This window comes from Pinus tabuliformis, chromosome 9, assembly GCF_031772625.1.
Source record: "Pinus tabuliformis cultivar Carrire ecotype Pingquan chromosome 9, CPIR1, whole genome shotgun sequence".
In the NCBI taxonomy this organism is placed as follows: Eukaryota; Viridiplantae; Streptophyta; class Pinopsida; order Pinales; family Pinaceae; genus Pinus; species Pinus tabuliformis.
The window spans coordinates 581,027,418-581,052,598 of NC_142307.1; the positions used below are offsets into that span (position 1 = coordinate 581,027,418).

Genomic DNA, 25,181 nt, shown 5'->3' on the forward strand with positions numbered 1-25,181 from the left:
TTGGGATTGGACCACAACCCCAAGTGTCGTTGACTGCTCTAGTTCAACCGAATCTGCTAGGATAATGAAGCAGTTTCTTGGAGGGAGATTTGGGATCGCTTGGGAGTTACTACATGGGCGGCTCGGGCCGCTTGGGAATTACTAGAGGGGTGGTTGGGGGTCACTTGAGAGGGTCCAACCATTCGACTGGAGGTTTCTTTAGAGGTGCTTATTGAGGCTTTGGATGGAGGGACTTTGGTTGGAGGAGGATGTCGCCTATGAAATTCCTGGAAGTCGTACGCGGAAGGAGCCTCCACGAGAGTCGAAGCTTGGTAAGGGCAATCACGAAATAAATGCCTGTATTCGTGGCAGAGTCTGCATTTAAACGGGACTTGTTCATAGTCCAGCGGATGTGACCAGGTCCCATCCTAGTATTTTTCTTCCACCGATTCCGGGAGAGGTTGGGAGATGTTCATATACACGCAGATCCGAGCATACAAAGAAAACCTTCTACGCTGAGTGATCTCTGAGCCCTGGACAAAGTCACTAATGGAGTTGACGATTGAATCCAAAATGTCCATCTCCCAAAATTCCTCTGGAAGAGAATATAGTCGAACCCAGATAGGGGCAACTAATAATTGTTCCTTATCTGGGTTATAGTAGGGTTCCCAGTGCCTCATAAATAGACCAGCACTATTCATGAAATAAGGGCCATTATCCAGAATTCGCTTTCCATCTTCCATATCTTCGAAGATTACTACGAAAAACCCTTGGCACGTACGAAGAGATCAAAGGGGGCTTTTGGCTACCATTTGATCTGGATCCATTGCAGGATATCTTCTTCTCTAGGCCCGATACCCATGAATTCACAGATGATTGCATGATTCTGCATAAACTAAGGCGGTTATTGGGGATCACTACTCTGGGATTCTTGGTTGCTTTTGGAAGGCAACGGCCTCTCATAAGCGACTACCACTGAGCACTGAGGGTCGACGATTTGGGTTGTTTACCTTTATGCTGGTCGGACCTAGACGAGGGGGCAGTGGGTGAATGAAGTGTGTCGGTGAGGATGGACTTGAAGGAGGGGGTGGAACCCCCTCCTTTAGGAGGCCCCATCATGAGCCCACTCAACCTAGAGATTGCGTCAGAGCACATTAGCGGCAATAGGAGTGAGAAGAGGGTTTGTTGATGCAGGATTCAGCCGCTGAAAACCCTAGTTTTCTTCAATGTTTCTATTCAGAGCATTCTTGTGGTATTTTGAGAAACAATGTAATTAAATATTATTATTTAGGTTGGTGAGACGAATTGTTTCATTTATTGTTTGAATTGATAACCATTTTAATTTATCATTAATGTTTTTTACTGATTTCTTATTGATATTAAGTAAAATTATATAATTAAGACTGCATGTTTACATTTTTACTCCACTTATTAAATTGTACACGAAGAAAACATAAATAATGTTGGGCAGTAACAACTACTCGTAAGTGTATTTATTTAGATCATGTTGCTATCCATTTTTTATGCAAATACTTGCTTAAGTTATGGTGAGCAGTTATCACATGACATTGTGTTGTGGAAAGATTCCAATAGCAATCATTATTATGACACTTGCCCAATAGAAAGAAAAAAAATAGATTTTTTTTTTTTAATATCTAACAATTCAATTTAAAACCACATAAAAATAAGTGTCAACCAATTAGTAAAAAAAACAATTTACGTTTAAAAAAATTAAAAACTATTTTTTTTTCAAAATATTCAGTTTAATATTTATTTTTCTCAAAACTTCAATAAACTTCATAGAATCTCTCAAAATTTCAAAACTAATTGAAAGTCAAAGCATTTTTTTTTACCAAAATAAAAAACAAAAGCAAGTCTAAAAATGGGTTATGAGATATAGGGGCGATCACAGTGGGAGGGATAATCCAATGCCCCAACGAACAAAAAGAATATAGTTTTGCTTGGGAACTAGGATTGGCAACTAACAACAAAGCAAACGGGGCTCTATGGAAAGGTATTGATCTTGCAAAGGATTATGGATTCAAAAAATTGTTGATTTTGGAGACTCAATGCTAGTAATCAGGGAGGTTTCACATGTGTTATCAAGGAACACAGCGAATTCTCCTGCAATTGTTCAAAGAAAAGCTATGATGGCGACAAATTTTGAAAATATTTATTTCCTCAACATCCTCAGATCTCTTAACATGGAGGCAGACACCTTGGCCAACCAAGGCTCTTGAATGGACCAAGGAGTCTTAATGCTCCAGGAGGATCGAGCCTAATGGCACCAATACCATAAAATGAAGCAATTAATGAAAATCTTTGGGAAAGCGAACAAAATGGAACTTCCGTCAGTGGCATTTGGGAGAATAAACACAAGATGACAGGTGGTCTCAAATCGACACAGGGAGAATGACAGAAGAGGACAGGTGGGTATCGGGCCTCCCAAGTACATGTCGTATTGCATGTGTAGAGCTCCCCTCAATTGCACTTACAGTGTCAAAGGGCGGCATGAGTTAAATTCTTGGCAGTGCTCACAAGCACAGTGAATGTGGTAAAGACAATTAATGGTAGAGAGGCTCATTAATGACGTGATGAATTCTCTCAACACAAGGTTTGGTTCACTGATTAGGGAATTTGAATTAATGTTCCACTTGCAGGAAGAGTTAATTACATTCGATGGCGAGGAACTTTCCAAAGAGGAACAAGAGGAGATAAATAATGAAAGTCGGAGGACTCCAGAGTATGTTTGGTCGCTCATACGTTGGAATTCACCAAAGGGACAACTGGTCATTGTTGAAGATGGATAGCAGGGAAGAACCTCGAGATTTTGAGCACGAGAAGAAAGTGTCTCAGAAAATTTTCAAAAATTTAATAAGGATGTATGAGTTGTTGGAAAGGAAGCAAGAGCTTATGGAGAAGGAATGGGATGATAGAGTGAAGGCAACGGACCGCAAGCTGGACTGGATTCATACCTGCATGGCTGGACTGGATTCATACCTGCATGGAACAAAGGATTCTTCGCATGGATTCAGATATGTTGTTAATGAAATCAAGGCAACAAGAGGAAGCCTAGAGCTTTGAGGAAGAGGGAAAAATGAGCTCCCTAGAACCTAATTTGACCTTGTAGGATGCGGAGACCGCAGCAACAGTTGGAGGGGATGAAGCAGCGTGTGGCAAGCAGACGACCCTTGAGAACAAGCAAGACTTGGAACCTAGCCCTTCTGGGCTAATTAGAAAGATATGTAGTATCTTATATCGATATAAGAAATTTTTGGGGCAATTTTGCAAGATTTATGGACAATATCAATGTAATAGTGTAGAACGGAAAGTTAGTGGCTCTAGGAAAACTAAACTTTGGCTCTACTGGAATTTTGAAGCTAATAACGTAACTCTTGAATGTAAATGGAGCTTCCCATGCAAAAAAACTTTCGATATAATATAAATAGTCGCTTCGTTTAAAAAAAAAGGCTATGAGATATAATGAATTGCCACAATGTGGTTTAGCTAATTTCTTTAAGTAAATTTTGAAATTTTTAACGAAACATTATTAATGTTACTTATTACTTAAGTATTTGGTATTTTTATATATATAAAGGTTATTATTTTTTTAAATTATTGTTATGAAAAACATATGATTGTGAAATATATTTTGATTTTTGCAATGAAACCTACATATGATGTATGGGAAAAGTTTAAAATACTCAGTAACTTAGTTCAACACATTACAATATTATATTATAAAATTCAAGGGTGTGGGTTTCTGTTGTAGCCAAATGGATTTGTGGTAGGACATATCACTTAACTGAAGGATATGAAAGACCAAGTTATTACTCCAAGTCATAAGATTGAAGGGTATTAAAGATCAAAAAAATAAAGATAAAGAAATAGTTTATGTGACATTAAATAGTCATCCAACGAGGGACAAATATGGTATCAAAGATTAAGTTATTGTTCCAAGCCATAAGATTAAAAGATATTAATGGTCATAAAGATAAAGAAATAGTTTATGTGACATTAAATAGTCATCCAATGAGGGACAAATATTTTGTACTAAATAATATTACACAAAAGAATAAAGAATCGTCCTTTACAAAGTTAAATGGGATGTTGTTGTAAGAAGATAATAATAGCAACCAAAGGGGTTAGGTACAATGGCAAGGAATGGGTAGTTTCTCTCGATTAATCAATGTTCAACATTTTGTGGGCATGTTCAAGACCATAAGGTTTTAATGGGAGTCAAACGGAAACATCAATTTAAAGTTTGAGACTTGCATCGCATTCATTGCATACATATAATTGGCTCAACCTCACCCTTATGTCATTTAAAGGTTATTATTTTTTAAAATTAGTGTTATGAAAAACATATGATTTCCAAATATATTTTCATTTTTGCAGTGAAACCTACATACGATGTATGGTAAAAGTTTAAAATACTTAGTAACTTAGTTCAACGCATTACATTATTATATTATAAAATTCAAGGGTGTGAGTTTATGTTGCGGCCAGATGGATTTGTGGCAAGACATGTCGCTTAACTGAAGGATATTAAAGACCAAGTTATTGCTCCAACTCATAAGATTGAAGGGTATTAAAGATAAAGAAATGGTTTATGTGACATTAAATAGTCATTCAACGAGGGACAAATAGGGTATCAAAGACTAACATTCTATGGGTGCATATCAATCATGGGGAAAACAATAACATTTTTACATAAGCCCATATCTCCTCTAACGTGTGTCAATGTGGTTACTAAGCTCTAATGCTCCACCTCAAAAAATGTTTTCAAGTCCATCACCAACCTCCATGAAGTATGTTCCTTAGCCCAAGCATCCTAAACTTAGATGTCCAAACTCCATTGTATATATCACATGGTCCCAAGTTCCAAAGACTAAATGCCCTCCTCCAAGTGCTTGGTGTTCCTCATTCTATGCCTTAAATAAATTTAAGGTAAAAAATGGTACCAAAAAAATAAGGTGTTATTAGTAGCATCAAATTTAAAAGAGCTAATAAGATTCAATACAATGATGTCAACCATACATGCAAATAATTTTGGAGAGAAAGAAGGAAAAAATAACTAGTTTTTTAACCATGTTTTTTACTTATCTTCATAGATGTTTACTCAAATTTCAAATGTAGGCACTCATTGGATGCAATAATCCAATAAGTATCTGCCACTTTTGATAAGCCCACTAATATAAATTAGAAATACATGAAAAGAATGTCTTGTTTCGATGTTCATCATGATACGTTCATTAATCCTTTTTTTTAACATCAACTAAATTAATGCATGCATACTTATCTCCAATGTTATGCATTTGATCTAATTATGTAAAGCATGTTCTTTCTATCAATATCTTTGATTTATTACCTAACATAATTATTGTTTTTTAATACTAGATATAGTTAGTATTAATTTGATGTAAACTCTCTATATGCTAAGTACATACACCACTTTCTCACATATATATAGTCACATATTATTAATAATACAACAAAAATATAATACGAACACCACTTTCTCACTTATCATACATTACATCTTTACATGCTTTATAATACCTTTAGAAGATTGAAATAATCCCTGGAGACTACTTACAATCACTATTTTTTTATTACTTACAATCACTATTTTTTATTAGTAACAAGTTACACACACTTGATTAGTTAATAAATAATATATTAACTAACAAGTTATCACACACTTGGTTGCTTAATTGTATTAAGAGGCATTTTCCAGTGGAGTATAGAATAGATGTAATGTAAACATAAGCATTTTGATTTGGTCAAATAATAATAAAATGAAATGAAATAAAATAACATTAATAATTTATCGATGGCTGTTTTTGGGCTCGAGGATTTGACAACCCGTTCATTTGCCTATGGTATTTGTTATGATGAAACCTATTTAAAAGTTTGAAAAAATCCATTATAAAATACAAAAACACTAATATAGATTTATCTTAATTCAGATTCATCTTAATTCAGGATTTGATCCCTCTCAATACTCGATGGATCTAAATTTGAAATAAACCTAAACAGATAAATAATCTATTAACATTAAATAATATAATATCTTAACATTTAGCTTCGTGTTTGCTACTCCAATATATGTCATCAGGGTCATTCCTAGTGTGTATGTAAGCATTAACTGATAAATAATCTATTAAGATTAGATAATATAATATGTTAACATTTACATTGATATTGGCGCTTCGTGTTTTCTACTCCAATATATGTCATCAGGGTCATTCCTAGTCTGTAGGTAAACATTAACGTATGTACGCATAGAATAGAACAAATACTATATAATTAAAGATTAACAAAATCATCCAACCTTTAGCTTGGAAGATAATTTTTCATGACCTCTGCCAGTAACACATGTCCTTGAATAAAATTCAACACAATTGCTCATCTGGCTGAGCAGTCAGGAATAGATACACTGCATTCTTTGTATAAATGGATATAAATTCAATCAATGGGAAATTTAATTTCAATGTTTAGAAACGCATTATCAGATGCATCTCTCCAGAAACAAAGGAAGCATGCACATATACTTGGCACTCGGAGGATGGATATATATCACTTCTAAAATTATAAAATGTACTGTAAAGATCAAAAGGGTGTCACACTAAATGCAGCACCTCCTCCCTAATAAGCAGACGCATCCAAGTATCATTCGTTATCTGTAATCAGAATACTTATCATGGCGCCATCTTTTCCGTTTATCTTCATCAATCTTATCTGGACTTAAGGACCTCTTATGCTCAGAACTACTCTCCTTCCTCTTCCTTTCATGGCGGTGAGGGGTATGCCTATCTGTGTGACTCCTATGCTTATGCCGATGATGATGGTGGCCCCTATTCTTGGAATCACCCTCATCAGTATCTGCATGCATGCTGCCTTCCCTGTCACCTGCCTTGTCTCCTCCAAAGGATCCAATGGGTTCCTTTGCAACTGAAACTCCTCGTTCTCGTTCATCATTTACCAGCCTAGAAGAACTCGACTTTTTGCTTTGTGTTTCTTGTTCTAATTTTAAATCTGGCGAAGTCTCTGATGCATCGCCATATGGACGGGATAACCCAGTAGACCTGTAATCTGATTGTCTATGATGGCGAACATCTGGGCTTCGGCGCCTTGGTAGTGGTGGAGTCTGTCATTGTGAAAACAATAACGTCGGTCATTTTATTCCAACATTTGCACATCATCTGCAAAAATATTGATACCTGAAACAGGAAAAGACAGAACAGAATACCAAGGGTTGGTTTCAAGTAGAAGAAAGAAACCACCTGAAAACGTGACATGTAACGACCTTCTGGAGGTAGAGGAATCCCAAGTTTCTTGAGTTCATCTTTTGGAATGGGCCGCCTAAATATCATGGGTGTCAAACAAATAATAAATACTAAAATATCAAGTCATGAAAGGAAAACAGGACTGAGAGCAATTAACCTTTGGGGAAGGGAAAGAACTCAAGTATGAAGTCAAATTCAAATTCAAACCATTGCTGATAGTAAAAATGCATACAAAGGAGCCCGAAATGGTCTATCTCGACCTCCAAAGCGCAGTTGTCCGGACTCCTTTCGACCCCCCAATCCTCCTCCTATCCATGTCAAAATGTTAATATGTCAAATTGGATCTATACGCTCAACTTTAGAAAATCAACTAATCAAAATGTTAATATTGCCAAATTGGACTCTCAACCTCAGAAAAGCAACTATTTCGTGGTTCCATTTGTCTGCTCAAAGTGCAACTTACCTAACCTACGGGGAATCCAACCTGACATTAGCTGTTGCCTGCTATAATCTACAATTACTTGACTGCCGTCAATAGTACTGTGATAAGCAGCCTGCATAAAGGCTTTGCTCCATTAGAAATATACAATTCGGTAGTATTATTGAATTGATTTTTCGTAAATATTCATCATGCAAAACTCACCTCATAGGCATGCCGCATTTCCCTTTCAGTTTCATACTCGACAAAAGCATATCCCTGAGATGCGCCAGTCACTGCGATAACAGTGATAAAAAAAAATGCTTAAACAAAAGAAGGCAGCATAGGAAGGCAGTTTTATCAGACAAGACATGGACAAACACATGATTAGAGATCATAATCAAAGCATCCTATCGGTTCAAACTTCAGATATTTGCATTTGTCCAAAAATTATAGCATGTGATTTTAACCAGTGTTTAAAAGTAAAATATAATATGCAAAAAAAGGAGTAAAACCAGAGCCCGAGGGATTAGATCAAGTGGTTGTCACCAACGTTGTTAGGCATTTGTTAAATTCCATGCTGGAAGGTGCCTGGGTTGCATCCACTTGGGTTAGGTGTACTAGACTACTAGTCTACATGGATGGGCTAACTAAACTAGAGATGCTATCCACTAATGTGGAGAAGAATCACTTGGGTTTCACCACAGGGTTTTCCTTGCAAAAGAAAAGGGTAAAAGCAGGATAACCTAATTATGGAAACTTGCTCTAAAAAGATGTTGGTTTTCCTCATATAAAAGATACCTAAAATCAATTTCCAGTGTCTAACTCAAGATCATTCATAGCATCAGATCTAGTTTTGGGTTATCTATAACAGAACAAGTCTGGACATTCCTGAGTAAATCCATGATCTGGACAGCCTCGAAACAACCATCATAGGAACAAAATAAATTACAAAGAATTTGGCCACCATCCACGAACAAAAGTGCGTGACAAACAGAAAAGTGGATTCAAACATGGGCACGAATAAGGAAGGTGAGATTTATGTGTTTCATATTATTTAAGTGCATGACAAACAGAAAAATGGATTTAAACATGGAGGACACAAATAATAGAAAAACGAGATTTTTTGTGTTTCATATTATTTAGATATTTAGTTCCTTCTAGCTTCTTACCATTTTGCATGGTATGAAGGATTTTAGTAGTGCCAAAGCAATTTGCTAGTTTAGGTAGATAAATGTGTAGAAAAGAACTCGAGACTTCTTTACATTTTATATATTCCTATTGCTTCAACGTAGTCTGGTTGAACAGAACTGGACTTCTATAAGTCGCAGGGGGTGTGATCACCACAAAATATAGCACTTGCTCTCTCATGAATAATTAAGCATGCTTTGACCTGGAAAAATGTTCCACAATTCATGGCAAATGCAACTTATGACCATGTTTTCCAGAAGAAAATCAAAATATAAGAAGCTTTTTTATAGAAAAATCAAGCCATAATCAGTTTTTAGACAAAGGATTCAAAAATTGAATGCCCACTAAATTAAGAAGCAACCTAGCATATTTTCAATGTTGTATAAATAATCATTGATTCATTAAGATGAATGACATGCCTAGATTGTGCCCTCCCACCCCTGTTCCATGTAACATAACATGTTTAGCAATGAGATGATCCAGATTTATGCAGGAACGAAATGAAATACAGATTTAAACATAAACATAGAGCTACAGCGAAAACTGAACTTCATTAATAACAAATACTGAAAATTGCTTACATGGAGAATGGAAAGAAACTAGCTCGGGTGATGGTAGCTATCTCTGAGAAGAGATATGACGGCTACATGCCTTATGAACTGTCTTACAATGAGGCTCAGAGGCCTTTCTATCATAAAGAAGAAGTGTGAAACCCTAACCCTAGGAGATGAAGTGCCAACTGTTTTGACCCTGCTGGGGTAAGTTGGGCTGCCAACTTCCTAGGGTCGTAACTTTGACATACGATCTCTGTTTGGCTATCATAATACCTCGTTTCAAAAATCTCCACGAGGAGGTAAAAAGAAAATTTGTGGAATAGTTTCCGACACTTTTTCGGTATCTCTGTTTTCCTAGAAAACATCTTTTAGGCCCTCAAAATGGCTCCGGAAGTTTATGACCAAAAAAACTGCCAAAAATAGAAAGTTGTGTTAAAATTAAGGAAACTGAAAGGAAACAAGGTTGGGAATCCAAGTGGAATAGAAGGGTGGCCACCAATATCCACATGGATCAGCCCTCCCCTCTTAAGAAGCAATGATCCCCATTGCGTTGAGTGTCTCCATGAGATGGGGAAACTTCTATCGAACTTGATCCCTAGTGAGCCACTTGCCTTGGTGCGGGAGTTGGCAAACTTTGACAACCTGATACAATTGGATCCTTTGTTGGCATGTGTGCTTAATCTGTGTGTCCATGATCCGATCAGTCATGGCTTGTTCAATGCAGTCAGGGTTGAGCTCTGTTGGTGTCCACTGCTCGACAATGTTTGATGTGTCCAACAACGGTGGAAAGTATGGTCGAAGGCAGTCCACATTGAACACTGAGTGTAGGCCAAGGAATGGAGGAATGTTGAGCTCAAAAGCGTTGTTACCCACAACCTTGGTGATGGTGTAAGCCCATATTGGAGTAGCCGAAGCTTCTAATGGGCTCCCGCAAAGCGTTCTTTCTACAGATGTAACCAAACTTTGTCACCCACCTGAAACTTATGTGGCACCTGATGTTGATCATGTCATTGTTTGTACTTGGCATTGGCTTTATCCAAGATGTCGTGAACTTGCTGGTGGATGTGTTGAATGCGATCAATAAACCTGGTGGCTTTATCAACATCGCACTGAACATGAGCAGATTCTTCATGTGTAGTTGCAAAAGGCAGTGCAACATCAAGGGAACATAATGATTGAAATCCCAAGCCCACTTGAAAGGAGTTGTCACCAGTCAAGCTATGGAGAGCTCTATTATAGCTATGTTGCACATAGGGAAGACTCTCATCCCATGTTCGCGGATGCTTAGAGTTGTACATGCGTAGTATGTGCACAATCATCCTATTGACGACCTCTGTCTGGCCATCAGTCTGGGGTTGGAATGCAGTCGACTTGGTGAGCTTGGTGTCCAATAATGACCAAAGGCTCGACCAAAATGTGCTTAGGACCTTGTTATCTTGGTCTGATACAATGGTCTATGGGACCTCGAAATTTACCCATACTCATTCAAAGAAGAGTTTGGCAGTGGCTTCTATTGTGATACTCTTCTTGCAGGCAACAAATATGGCCATCTTAGAAAATTTGTCGACGACCAAAAATATGCAGTTGTTACCATGTTTGGTAGAAGGAAGGCCAAACATATAATCCATGGAGACAGATTTTTAGGGTCGGCTAGGACTAGGCAGAGGAGTATACAGGCCTTGCTTCTTAATAGTTGGCTTGGTGATGGCACACGCAGTGCAAGATCTGATATATTTTCTGACATCTTGTCGGAGACTTGGCCAATAAAAATACTTCTGTAGTATTGCCACTGTCTTCTCTACACCAACATGTCCTGCAATCGGATTATAGTATGCCTCCCAAATCATCTTAGTGTGCTCGCTTGAAGGAACAAAAAGGTTTCCTAGGTGGCATAACAGTGCATCATGGAGGTGGAAGTTTGAAACTTGCTTGCCATCCATCAGCATTTGGTATGTGATGGCAAATTATGGATCGTCTTTATAAAGTTGCGGCCATCCAGAAGTCTCGTTCCCGTAAAAGTCGAGCACAGTGATCAATGCCACAACTAGTGATCGGCTAAGACAATCTGCAACATGATTGGTGCTACCTTTCTTGTACTTAACGTTCAAATGGAACTGTTATATATGTGGACCATTTCGGATGGTGGTCGTTTTGCAACTTCCCTTGTGTCTGTATAAATTGGAGATGTCGGTGATCACTGTGGATGATCGTCTCCTTCCCTAGAATGTAAAGTTGCCACTGCCGATAAGCCTACACGATGGAATACATCTTTTTATCATATGTGGGGTACTTTCAAATTGTATCGAAGAGTGTCTCACTATGATAGGCCATCAAATCATTGTTTTAAGAAATGGCCGTTTCGATACCGAAACGGCCGAGTTGATCCGAGCCAATACCCTCTGCAATGACCCGACCTTTGGAACGGTTCGTTTGGCCGAGTCACCCATGACTCGGCCGAGTCATTGAATGACTCAGCCAAGTCATGGGTGACTCAGCCAACTCGGCCGTTTCCGTTATGACTCGGCCGAGTCACAAAAAGCCGACCCAGAACACGTTAAACAGCGTTTTAATATTTTTTTAATGGATTTTTAAAGTGTTTTCTGATTGGTTTGGACTCCAAGGAGTTATATGAATTTGCTAAATGTCATTTGGGGTCCATTCCCCCTCCCAAACCCTATTTAACACAAGTGCTCTCATTCTCTCACAGCAATCTTATGCATTTGAGTGAGAGTCTTCTTTGAGAGTTAGTGAGCAGTTTTTGAGCTTGTTTTTGGAGCAGCAGTGAGGAGTCTTGGAGGAGCATTGTAGCTGGAGTGAGGAGCTTCTTGGGCAGCCATTTGGAGCAGCATTGAGGAGCTGATTCTTGGAGCAAGCTTGAAGAGGCAGTTTGTGCCTGGAGGTATTTATTTTCACCTCTATAAATCTGTTTTTGCTTAGTAAATTTTAGGTGCATATCTAGAAAGCTTAGAGAGTCTTTTTTGTCAAATAAATGAACATTGAATCAATGTTTTTTTTTTTCATTTTCAGATTGTTTGCTTTCATTTCCTAGTCAAAAAATGGCACCTAGAGCAAGATATCCTGCTTGGGCATATGTTGAAATGGTTGATAGTCAAATGCAATGCAAATTTTGCCATAGGAAAATTAAGGAAGGTCCTAGGGGCTTAATAGGCTGAAACAACACTTGGCAGGGATTAGAGGCCAAATTACCCCATGTACCTCACCAGAAATTGGGGAGATTAGGAAGCATTTGTTGGCCAGCTTTGAGAAATTTAAAGAAGATAAGGCTAGGCAAAGAGACATACAGGCTGAAATTGGGAGGAAGAGGGAGATACAAAAAATGATGGCTACCAACCCCCATTATGATTTTTAGGGTTCTTCCTCTATCCCTCAAACTGATACATCCAACCCTTTCCGATATGTTCCTCCCTCTTTTGGTTCTGTTCAAGATAAGGGAAAGGGTAGAATGAATTTGAAAAAGGGTGATGTGACTATCAAAAGTTATTTCACTCCCTCCTCTCCATCAGATGCACATGGTCCTGAAGTTAGTAAAACTCAAATGCAACCCACTTTAGATGACCATTGGAAGAAAGAATTGAGGGAGACTGCTTGTGAGTACATAGCTAGATGGTGGTATGATGCTGATATCCCCTTTAATGTTGCTCGTTCACCATATTATGAGTCTATGTTTGATGCCATACATGCTGCTGGAAAAAGGCTTCAAAGGCCCTACTATGCATGAGCTAAGGGGGTTTCGTTTGCAGAAAGAAATTCAATCCATTAATGAGTATTTGCAAGAGTTCAAGGACTCATGGGCAAGAACAGGGTGTACCATCATGTCAGATGGATGGACTGATCAAAGAAACCGTACCATCATAAACTTTCTTGTCTTCTGCCCACAGAGAACCATGTTTTTAAAATCAGTTGATGCATCTGATAAGGTAAAAGATGGCCACTTGTTGTTTCATCTATTGGATCAGGTTGTTGAGGAGGTGGGGGTGGCTAATGTTGTTCAAATCATCACAGATAATGCCTCTAACTATGTTCTTGCTGGTAAACTGTTAGAGGAAAAACACAAGACCATCTTTTGGACCCCATGCGATGCACATTGCATAGACCTCATGCTTGAGGATATTGGAAAATTAGATTGGGTCAAAAACACTATAGATCATGCCAAAAGCATAACAAAATTTATCTACAATCATACATTGGTTTTGAGCCTCATGAGGAAACACACTGGGGGCAAGGATATTATTAGGCCTGCCATCACTAGATTTGCTACACATTTTTTGACATTGCAATCTATGCTTTCCCAACATAGAAACTTGCAAAAGATGTTTTCCAGTGATGAATGGAATCAAAGCAATTGGTCTAACGAACCGGAAGGCAAAGAATTGAAAAGGAAAGTCTATGAAGAAACTTTTTGAAGAAAGGTAGCAGAGATTGTGAAGCTTGCTGAGCCACTAGTTAAGGTGTTGTGGTTGGTGGATGGGGAAAGGTTGGCTATGGGCTTCATTTATGAGGCTATGGATCAAGCAAAGGAGCAAATAAAGACGATATACAAGGATAGAGTGGCAAAGTATGGGCCCATTTGGGCAATCATTGATGAAAGATGGAACAATCAACTCCATCGCCTTATACATGCAGCTGGGTATTTTTTGAACCCACGGTATCATTATAAAGCTAAGGAGTCAGGAGCTTTGAGGGGGGAGGTCAAAGATGGACTGATTGATTGCATTGATCGCATGATTCCATTAGAGTCTGATCAGCTAGAGATACACCGACAGGCCAATATCTTCAGCAATGCATCAGGTACCTTTAGGAAGAACCTAGCAAAGATTGCAAGAGAAGCAGATGAGCCAGGTAAACAAAAATTTCGGTTTTCAAATTCTTAATAGTTTTACTTTTTTTTTTAAGTTTGTTAAATCGTTTACAATTTGAAAGTTAGATATAATTTGTAATTTTGTTGAGCTAACTCATTACACTCCTATGTTTTTTGCAGCACAATGGTGGGAGGCATTTGGTGGCCATTGTCCTGAATTGCAAAGGTTTGCAATTCGTATTTTGAGTCAAACTTGCAGTGCATCTGGGTGTGAGCGCAATTGGTCTGTCTTTGAGAGGATTCACACAAAGAAGAGAAACCGTTTGGATCAAAAACGGTTAAATGATCTAGTTTATGTCCAATACAACCTTCGGCTCAGACGAAACCATTTGCTGAACAAAAGACCTGATTCAGAACTCATTGTGTTGAAAGACATTGATCCAACATCAGATTGGGTAGTGGACCAGCAGAGTTTGATCCTGATGAGGATCTTGATTTAGATTTAGATTTCGAAACATCAGTTGAACTTGAACATGCTGTTCAACTTCAGCCTGTTCAGTTGAATGCAGATCCCAATCCACCAACCTCAATCTCACAGCCAGCAAGGACTCCAGTTGTAGGTGCTTCCTCTGCTCAGCCACGACAGAAGCGCAGCCGCATATCTACTCTATCTCAGCTTGCATCTGTTGCAGTTGCACAGCCTGCTAGTGGTACCACTTCTACAATTGCAGTTGGAGATGATGATGATGAGGAGGAGCCATGGGGCCCCCTGTCTGACTCTGATGATGTTGATCCAAAGATTGATCGACATGATCTTGGCTCCTCTGGCAGTAGCTACTAGCCTGGAGTCTGGTACTAGTACTGGAGTCTGGTCACCGTCACAGTTTACTTTTGTTGTAGAGGCCATTTCTAGCCTCCTTGGTTATGTGTTTTTTGTTTTGAGTCTTTGATCATGTATGACAGTTGACTATGTATTGCCATTGGGTACCATTTTGATATAATGGATTGGTTCATGAGCCTACTTTGATCATATGTTGTCTTCCATCTATATTATAATGCTGTGTGTTTGGAAACATGAATGAAAATCTTTAAAATTATGTTTAAAATCTTTAAAATTATGTTTTTTTATGAAAAAAATAAATATTTAATGTATTTTTTACAACGACAGAGTCATTGAAATCGAGCCGGCCGAGTCATTACCATTTCGGAGTCGAAGTCAGAGTCGATCCTCGGTCGAGTCGAAGTCGGAGTCGGAGTTTTAAAACTATGCATCAAATGCCCTTGTTGATTGAGCACTACACCAATAGCATAGTCAGAGGCCTCTGTTTCAATTTCAAATGGTTGTTGCAGGTCTAACAATGTGATCACTGGTGCAGAGCAAAGGTGGTGCTTCAACTCAACGAACACCTCCTATCGGGACTCGAACCAAAAAAACTTTGCTTTCGCTCCACCCTTGGTAACTTGACTCAAAGGCCAAGTGATATGAGAGAATCCAACACGAACCTTCTATAGAAATTGGCAAAGCCCAGAAAGCTATGAAGCTCTGTTAGAGTGGTTGGGGCTGACCAGTGCCGAATGACTTGGATCTTAGCTGGATCCACATGCATGCCTTGCAAATCAATGACATAACCCAGAGATTGGACCTGGTTCATGTCAAAGGTGCACTTCTCCAAGTTGGCACATAACTTGTGTTGTCGCAAGGTTTGAAGGACCTGTTGAATGTGTTGCAAGTGGTCTTCCCAACTCTTGTTGAAGATGAGGATGTCATCCAGATATACAACTACGATCGAGTTGGTGAAGGGTCGCAATATGTCATCCATTAGCATTTGTCAACCCGAAAGGCATGACCAACCACTCGAAAAGGCCCTCCTTGGATTTGAAGGCAGTCTTGCATACAGTGGTGTGTTCTATTGGAACCTGGTGATAGCCAGACTTCAAATCAATCTTACTGAACTACTTGGCCCCCTTGAGCTGGTTGAGAAGGTCATCAATCTGTGAGATTGGATACCTATTTTTGACAGTGATTTTATTTAGTGCCTGATAATCAATGCATAGTCTCCAGGTCCCATCCTTCTTTTGTAAGAGTACAATTGGGCTCCCACAAGGTGAGGAACTTGGTCGGATGTGCCTTTTTTGTAGCAACTCCTGAATCTGTCGCTTCATTTCTTCATTTTCTAGAAGAGAGAGGCCGTATATCAGCCCATTGGGTAGAGGTGCTCCAAGGGTTAGAGCGATCGAATGCTTGACCTGATAGTGCAAAGGTACCACTATGGGTGAGGAGAAGATGTTCCTGTATTCTTCCATGACCTTATCCACCTGTTTTTGCTACATGGAGGAACCCTACCCAGGGGCCATGGATGTGGCCACAATCTTCCTCTTACTTTGAGAGCAAATCAAAAAGAAAACAAATATCTCGGTCTGGGAGATGATCTTACTACATTGCTTCATAGAGATCAAAGAAATGGCAGTAGAAAGGACTAACTCTGATATCCCATATAGCTTTTTTCAGAAAGTAATAATGACAGTGTGAGGCCTAGATTCATACACAGCATGACACTTCCACATGTATGGTTGGCCTAATAATACAGCACAAACCTTAAGGGAAGCAACATCACACAGTACCTCATCCATGAAGGGCATGATTTTGTAGAGCAAGTGACACTGTTGGCTAACGTAGAGATCTCGCCCTTGGTGGAGCCATCGGATGGTGTACGGTTGTGGACCTGGTTTTGTTGGTAGGCCCAACCACTTCACAACTTGAGCTGAGATGAGGTTCTTTTGGCTCCCACTGTCAACAATGAATTGCAGTGGAAAACCCTTCACCCACATCTGTGAGTGGAAGAGACGCTACCCCTCCTCTGGATATTTGCACTCAATCTTCTAGACCTTGGTGGTGGCAACGATGGCGTTGGGCTTTACATCAGTAATTTGCTTCCCCTTGTCGGGTTCCGACTCAGAGTCGGAACATGCATCTGACTCTGAAGCTTTCAGCTCGGCCACCAGTGACTGCTTATGAAAATTCTTTGAAATGAAGCAACTGGAATTAAATCTCCTAACTAATTAGAAGTTAATTAATTTTCTGATTAATATCGAATTAATCACACTGCAATTTCTTCACCAAATAAATATTGCGGAAGCAAAAATAGGAACTGAAAAATATGCTAGCACACACAAATTATGACACCATTATTTTTGGACAAATGTCCCCGAAAAAACTCAATGCGAGAAAACCGATGCAGCAGCTGAGGGTTTGTATTTTATTATTTGCACCAGAAATTTTGAGTACAATAAAATGTCGCCAAATTGGCGATTCATTCCAAGAGAAATATTGGCAACATTATAGAGGGAAATTTTACCATCACTCCAAGCAATCCCGGCACTGTCTAATCTCTAAAAAGAAAGTCATCCAAACACCCCTGCGTAGGCCATGCGTCACTTCTGTGTAGACCTTCACACAGTTGGCCTAGAACTGCTACCAATCAAGTCACCCTGCTTGTTGTTGACTGGAAAAATCTCTCTCCAGCACTCTGGAAAATCCTCCTTCAGCGTAATTGAACTGCCTAACCTGAGGCTCTACGCAGCCTCCTGGTGATAAATTTCAGCCTCCTCTTTCTAACTCTCCAAAACTGGAAATCCTTCCTCTGGATACTGCTAACCTCTTCTACCACCTGCTACTCGATATACTGGCTCCACTTCCCTTGCTGAATCATTTGCACTGGAAAATCGAATTGCCCATCCACTGAGTATCTACACTGGTGTTTTCTCCATCTACCTATCGACATCCTCTTATAATCTCCAGTTGGGACTCCAATAGCCAAGATTAAAACTTAATCGATCGCTGAGATCATTTCCAAGTGGATTTATGTGAGTTTCTAGAGAATTCTCACCTTTTTGAATTAATTACTATTAATTATTCTAAGTTAGACTTAGGAAATTTTTAATTATGGTCAATTAACTTAACTGAGCCAATTCTAGGTGTAATTTCCATAAACGATTTTTGGGTTTTGGAGAACTCCTGTGTTTTAGCCTCTCCACAAAGTTTCGAGACTAGAACTCCTTCCGACGCTACAAAAACTAACACTCCATCTTAGCGAGGAAGGTGTTCTCTCTCAATTGTTGCACAATCTGTCACAACAACCTGTCTCTATAACATCCTCCATACATGATGTCAATGTCAGGCCACTGTAGCACCCTGCCACTTCCTACCAACTACTGTGCAACTTCGATGTTGCATCTGTGTTGCTGCTAACATTGCACTATACAACTTGTACTGCTACCAACTCTATATATGCACTGCAACTCAATAATACTCCCTCTCAACTGTTGTTGCGGCTACTGCGACTACTGCAATTGACAATCATGCAAAGTACTTTGTCTCTTCTAAACGAGTTATCCACTATACCCATGTATTCTCTGAAATAGACGAACTTAGCTCTCCCTAGAGCTTTTGTGAGTATATCTGCAACTTGCTCTTCTATGGGAACATACTGTAGCTGGACCACTACATGTTGCACACAATCTCTGATGAAATGACACTGAATCTCTGTGTTTTGACCTGCCATGAAACACTAGTTTTTCAAAGAGCTTGATGCAACTTTGATTATCACAGTAGACATTCGTCGCCTCCATCCTTTGCCTGAACAAGCTCACCAGTACCTTCGGAAACCCTATAGCTTCGCACGTGGCTATGCTAGCTGCCATATACTCTGCCTCTTCAAAGCTTAGTGCTACTAACTTTTGCTTCATGTTGCACCAAGAAACCATCCCTGATCCAACGTTGAAGCAGTACCTAGAGGTACTTTTCCTGTCCACTAAACCACCTGCCCAATCTACATCTTTGAATCCACGTAGTCTGACATCATCCCAATATTTCAACCCATACTCTATTGTATCGTGTAGATACCTCAGAATGTGCTTCGTTGTCCAATGCACTCTCTTCAGTTTCACCATAAACTGACTGAGAGTGTTGACCGTGACGCAGATGTCTGGCCTAGTGTTGACCAGATACATGAGAGAACCAATAAGTTGTTTGTATAAGGTGGGGTCAACATCCTTTTCATCTGATGTATTTATCTTCCTCCAGTTGGTAATCATGGGCGTAGACATGGGTCTGCAACCCTGCATCTTGAATCTCTTTAGAATCTTTGTAGCATATCTTCCTTGACCAACGAAGATCTCCCCGTCTTTTTGTCACTCTTCCAAGCGTAGGAAGTAATGCATCAACCTCAAGTCCTTCATGTCAAACTGTGCTGCCAAGTTCCTCTTGCAGTCCTCTATGAGCCTTGATGACCCTGTCAAGAAGAGCTCATCCACATACAACACTAAGATAAGTGGCTCATCCTCTACCATCAAGTAGTAAAGGTTGGGATCTGCGTCACTCTTGACGAATCCCATCTGCTGCAAGTAGTTGTCAATCCGACCATACCACGCCCTGGGAACCTGCTTAAGCCCGTATAGAGCCTTCTTGAACCTGCACACATATTTGCGCCTCTCATGTGTTTCATAGCCCTCTGGTTGTTCTATGTACACCTCCTCCTCTATCACCTCGTTCAAGAATGTTGTTTTGATGTCTATCTGGTGAATCTGCCATCCCATCTGTGTTGTTAGGGATATAACTAAATGGATAGAAGTATATCTAGCAACTGAGGCGAAGGTCTCCTCATAATCGATCCCTTCCTTCTGCACATACCCCTTTGCTACGAACCTAGTCTTGTACTTCTCCACGCTGCCATCTGCAGCATACTTGATCTTATAGATCCAATGAGAGCCTACAACTGACCTGTCCTCGAGCCTCAACACTACCTCCCAAACATCGTTCGTCATGATAGAATTGTACTCCTCTACTATGGCATCTATCCACACCTGATGATATGCGGCCTCCTGATAGCTGGAAGGTTCTTCAACCTGTGCCACCAATGCTTGATATCTGTCAGGTTGTCTGCACTCTCTTTTGTTCGTCCTAGGAGCTCCAATGAACTCCTTTGCATCTCTCAATGTCTGACAAAATTCCCTGCTAATTCGACCACTAGTGGTGGGAGGTTCGACCAGCTCTTCATCCTGCCTCTGCTGCTCCGTCTACTGTGAACTCATTGGATCCCCTGCAACTAAGGAAATGCTAGTATTGGTCAATGTATTGAATCCCTGTGACTGTTCTCCTGGCGGTCCCACTGGCTGTACTTGTGGCTATCCCTATTGCTGGACCAATGGAGCTTCTGCTGGCTCACTCTGATCACTTGTTGCCATCTCGCGAGACTTCTTGAAGGCTCTATACTCCATGAACTTCACATCCCGTTTCACTACGATCTTCCTGCTGCTAGGAACATACATCATGTATGCCTTTGAGGTTTCACTATACCCAATGAGGAACCCCTTCTCTGCAATCTGATCCTATCTGGTGCGCTTCTCATCTAGCACATGGCAGTACGCTATGCTGCCAAAGATCCTTAAGTGACTTACCTCTAGCTTCTTTCTTGAGAAGACCTCTTCTGACGTTCTCTTCCCTAATGCCCTATGAGGAATCCTGTTTTGAATATACACCGATGTGTTACATGCCTCTGCCCATAGAAACTTGAGCAAATCCTGGTCATATAACATCGCTTTTGCAGCCCCAACTATAGATTTTTTCTTCTACTCCGCTACCCCATTCTGTTGTGGATTGTATGGAGTTGTCCACTCCCTTCTAATGCCTTCCTTCGCGCAAAAATTTGTGAAGTCTTTATCTGTGTACTCTCCACCATTATCTGAGCGAAGTACCTTGATCATCTTCCCTGTCACATTGTCCACCAGAGCCTTAAACTCCTTAAAGTGAATGAAAACCTCATCCTTGGTCTTCAAGAAGTAGATCCAGGTTTTCACGGAATGGTCATCAATAAAAGTGACGAAATACTCGGCCCCACTAAGAGCTCTAGTGGAGATAGGGCCACAAATGTATGAATGTATAAGTCCCAACACGTGATCTACTCTATTGTCACTTCTTGGGAATGTCACCTTAGCATATTTCCCAAGCATGCACCCTCTGCACACATCATCGTGTTATGTGTCAAGTTCTGGAACACCTGTAACTATCTCCCTGAGCATTCTAAGTGCTCCATGGTGTAAATGTCCCATTCTCCTATGCCATAGTTCATTCAGGTCCTTCCCATTGCTATTGTCGTTGCCTACCAGTGCCATTGGAGAATCAAGCTGCAACTTGTACAACTTGCTGCTTTGAACTCCAATCTATTTCACCCTCTTCCAGCTCGAGTGTTTGACAAACACTTTCTTCCCTACGAAGTGGACATCATATCCCTTATCCTGTAGCTGGGACACTGAAATCAGGTTCATACCTAATCCTGTCACATGTAGTACATTTGTAGCGTTGGTACTTCCTCCTAACTCCCTCTGAAAATCGATGGTACCTCTCCCTACTGGAGTGCACTTAGTCTTGTTTCCCATCGTAATCTAGAATTCCATCTACTCTTCTTTGTAGCTCGAGAAATATTCTCTAACCCCTGTCATATGAGTCGACGCTCCACTATCGATGTATCAAACACCCTGTGAAGCTGAGTTATTTAAGCAAGAAAATTTGTCCTCCAATCTAGAAGACAACTCTGAAACCCCCTGAATATCGAATTGATCCATGGCCACACTGGAGAATTCTGGACAATTTATTTAAAACATCTTGAGTATAATTCAGTGTGCTATTTCTCTTCCCTACTAGCACTGATTCTGCTACTACAAAACCCTCTGTGCCCAGACAAGAAATTTGCTCTGCGAAAATATGAGCTATTGCTGCTCCCTCTGCCTTCTGGAATCACATTTCTAGACAAGTCAAATTTTTTTGCCACCTGCAACTGAAAAATCGAACCCTTTGTCCAACAATTTGCACTTCCTGGCTAGGCACTACGTAGCCACAGAAAATTTTGACTGTTGCTCCCTCTGAACAGCAAAATTTTCTCTCTTCGCTCCTGAGGCTCACATCCGTCAAATAAGCTCTGATACCATGTGAAAATTCCTTGAAACGCAGCAACTGGAATTAGTTCTCCTAACTAATTAGCAGTGTATTAATTTTTTGATTAATATCAAATTAATCACATTGCAATTTCTTCATCAAATAAAATATTGTAGAAGCAAAAATAGGAACTGAGAAATATGCTAGCACACAAAAATTATGACACCATTATTTTTGAACAAATGTCCCCAGAAAAAACCCAATGCAGGAAAACCGATGCAGCAGCTGAGGGTTTGTATTATATTAATTGTAGCAGAAATTCTTAGTACAATAAATGTTGCCAAACTAGCGATTCTATCCAAAAAGAAATACTGGCAAAATTACTGAGGGAAATTTTACCCTCACTCCAAGCAATCTCGGCACTATCTGACCTTTGAAAAGCAAGTCGTCCAAACACGCTTTTCCCTGTGTCACCTTTGCGCAGACCCTCGTACACTTGGCCTGGAACTACTGACTAAGAAAATGTCTCTCTAGTACTCTGCAAAATCTTCCTGACCTCTAGAACTAAAAACGACCTTCCCTTCAGCCAAATTGAATTGCCTATCTTGAGGCTCTGGAGTCTGCGCAGCCTCCTGAAGATAAATTTCGACCTCCTCTTTCAGACTCTCCGAAACTGGAAATCCTTCCTCCAGATACCGCTAACCTCTTCTGCCACCTGCTACCCGATCTTCTGGCTCAACTTCTCCTGCTAAATCACCTGCATTGGAAAATCGAACTGCCTAGACCATTGAGTATTTGCACTAGTGTTTTCTCCATCTACCCATCGACCTCCTCTTATAATCTCCAGTTGGGACTCGAACAACCAAGATTAAAAATTAATTGATGGCTGAGATCATTTCCAAGTTGATCCATGTGAGTTTCTAGAGAATTCTCACCCTTCTCAATTAGTTACTATTAATTAACCATTTTTCTTAAGTTAGACTTAGGAAATTTTTAATTATGGTCAATTAATTTAATTGAGCCAATTCTAAGTGGAATTTCTAGAAACAATTTATGGGTTTTGGAGAACTCCTATGTTTTAGCCTCTCCACAAAGTTTCAAGACTAGAACACCATCTGATGCTACAAAAATTAACATTGTTTGGCGCGACACTCATTTTGTGTTATGAGTGGGGCTCTTGTGGAACTCACACCATTTTCATGTGTCCTTCTTCGTCTTCGTGGTGTTATTCTTTGCTTGTCGCTTCAATGGGTTGTCCTAGGTCACCCTACCTTGACTATGTCCTTTGTTCTAAGGTTTAGGGGTGCCTTTTCCCTGCTTCGAATTTGCAAATCCAAAGCCTCATTTCAGTTTAGATTTTTGCCCGATCTTGACAGCATATCGGTACGCAGTGCCCAACGAGGAGACATCCAAGAACTCCATCTTGTCCTGAATGTATGTGTAGACAACTGTAGTACTTGAGTACCAGATGTCGCTCAAAATCCTTGATACCCAACTTCGTGCGAAGGATATGAAAATCTAATATTCCAAATGCAAAAATTTGTGGTTTTCTCAGAATTTTTAACTCAAAAATACTAAGGTAAAATTTTCATTCTTAAAAAGAAGATTGCCATGTAAAACATAAAAAATAGAGTGCATGCAAATCAATAATACGATGATCAGAAATAATCCAGCTTTTATTATAATAAAAACTGGGGTTTACATGCTTATACAATAAAATAGTTGAGATGGAAAATTGGCCTCAAGAATCTACTCCAATGTTGTGCTAACCCTCCAAAACTGAACTGAAATGTCATTGTTGAGCTTTCCTGTGAATTCTGAATGAATTTACCAAGGGGAGATGGGTACTCGCTCAATCTCACTGAATCACCCGAGGGTTTCCTTCCTAAGGCTACCAATGAAGTAAAGAACCGGGCTCTCAACCTCTCATACAAGTAGAAAGATCAAATCCAAGATGTCCTCTAATGGCGTCTCCTCCCTCTTTTATAGATCTGGTTGACCCCTCCAGAAGCTCCTATTCTATTATTATTTTAATCATTGAGCACATTTCCCTCAATTAAAATATCTTTTTAATGTGGGAAAATGGCAAATTGGCCACCATACTCTCTCCAACCACTGGAAATCATGCCTCAGCATCCCATCCTGTAGATCCTCTCGTTCTGGTTCCAATGAGCTATTACACTGAGGTGTTACATCAATTAATCTTCCTGAAATGCCACCACGAGCATACTTAATTAAGTTAGGCCCCATAATAACGCTATTTGCTAAAAGTTGTCAGAATGCAACGAAACGAAAGGCAAATTGTGTGGATGATGGAATATGCCAAGCAAATGCCATTGGATCCCATAAAAACTCGTCAAAACTCCCTCGGAACCCCTAATGACATAAACTTGCTCCCATGACTTGGCCATCTCGTGCCCTAGAAATCCACCCTGGCTGTACTATAGGGGAAAATAAAAATGAGGACATGACAAATCCTCCAGCCCCAAGATTGCTTTCCCTCAAGCAATCCAAACCTATCCACTGTAGAGGCATCTGCAAACTAATACCAAGATCCCATATGAACCACTGTGTTATGCCATGCCTCCATGCTAACCAATCATGAACGGATCCCCAAATGCCTGGATCCCAAACAAATCTCCCGCTCATCCTGCTATAAATAGATCCGCCTGGATCCCAATGCCACTTTGACCAATCATCTTCGCCTATATCCCATGGCTCTAACTCAGCTCTGTCTCTGGCCATAAACGTTGCTCCACCAATAGAATACCAACTCATCACCTCTCACCAGTCTAACCTTTGGCATAGACCAAGGTCAACCCCACTATGCTGATGTAGGCCTAGTGCAAATGGTATGCTGATGAACTGTCGGCCTACATCCCTCTGCCAACTGAAACATGCAATATCCCTTACATCTAAGGGCTCCTGATGTACTACGTCCCTGAATAAGAACATTGCTCCATCAATAGGATACCAACTCATGATCTCTCGCCAATCC

At 40.0% G+C, this 25,181-nt stretch overlaps 1 protein-coding gene across 5 annotated transcripts in view; it reads right to left on the reverse strand.

Moving 5' to 3' along the window:
* Positions 1–6,422: 6,422 nt before the first annotated feature.
* The window catches only part of LOC149149890 (U11/U12 small nuclear ribonucleoprotein 35 kDa protein-like), a 96,842-nt gene continuing 78,083 nt past the window's right edge, over positions 6,423–25,181 (reverse strand). For 4 of the 5 annotated variants that reach the window (XM_089440290.1, XM_089440289.1, XM_089440288.1 and 1 more), the window contains exons 5-9: positions 7,915–7,985; positions 7,735–7,825; positions 7,504–7,579; positions 7,269–7,347; positions 6,423–7,132 (exon numbers count right to left, since the gene is read on the reverse strand). In XM_089440290.1, coding sequence (XP_089296416.1) covers positions 6,662–7,132; positions 7,269–7,347; positions 7,504–7,579; positions 7,735–7,825; positions 7,915–7,985 — 788 coding nt within the window. In that variant the 3' untranslated portion in view covers positions 6,423–6,661. Of the gene's footprint in view, positions 7,133–7,234; positions 7,348–7,503; positions 7,580–7,734; positions 7,826–7,914; positions 7,986–25,181 lie in introns of all 5 variants that reach the window. The other variant, XM_089440291.1, reaches the window with a different exon arrangement.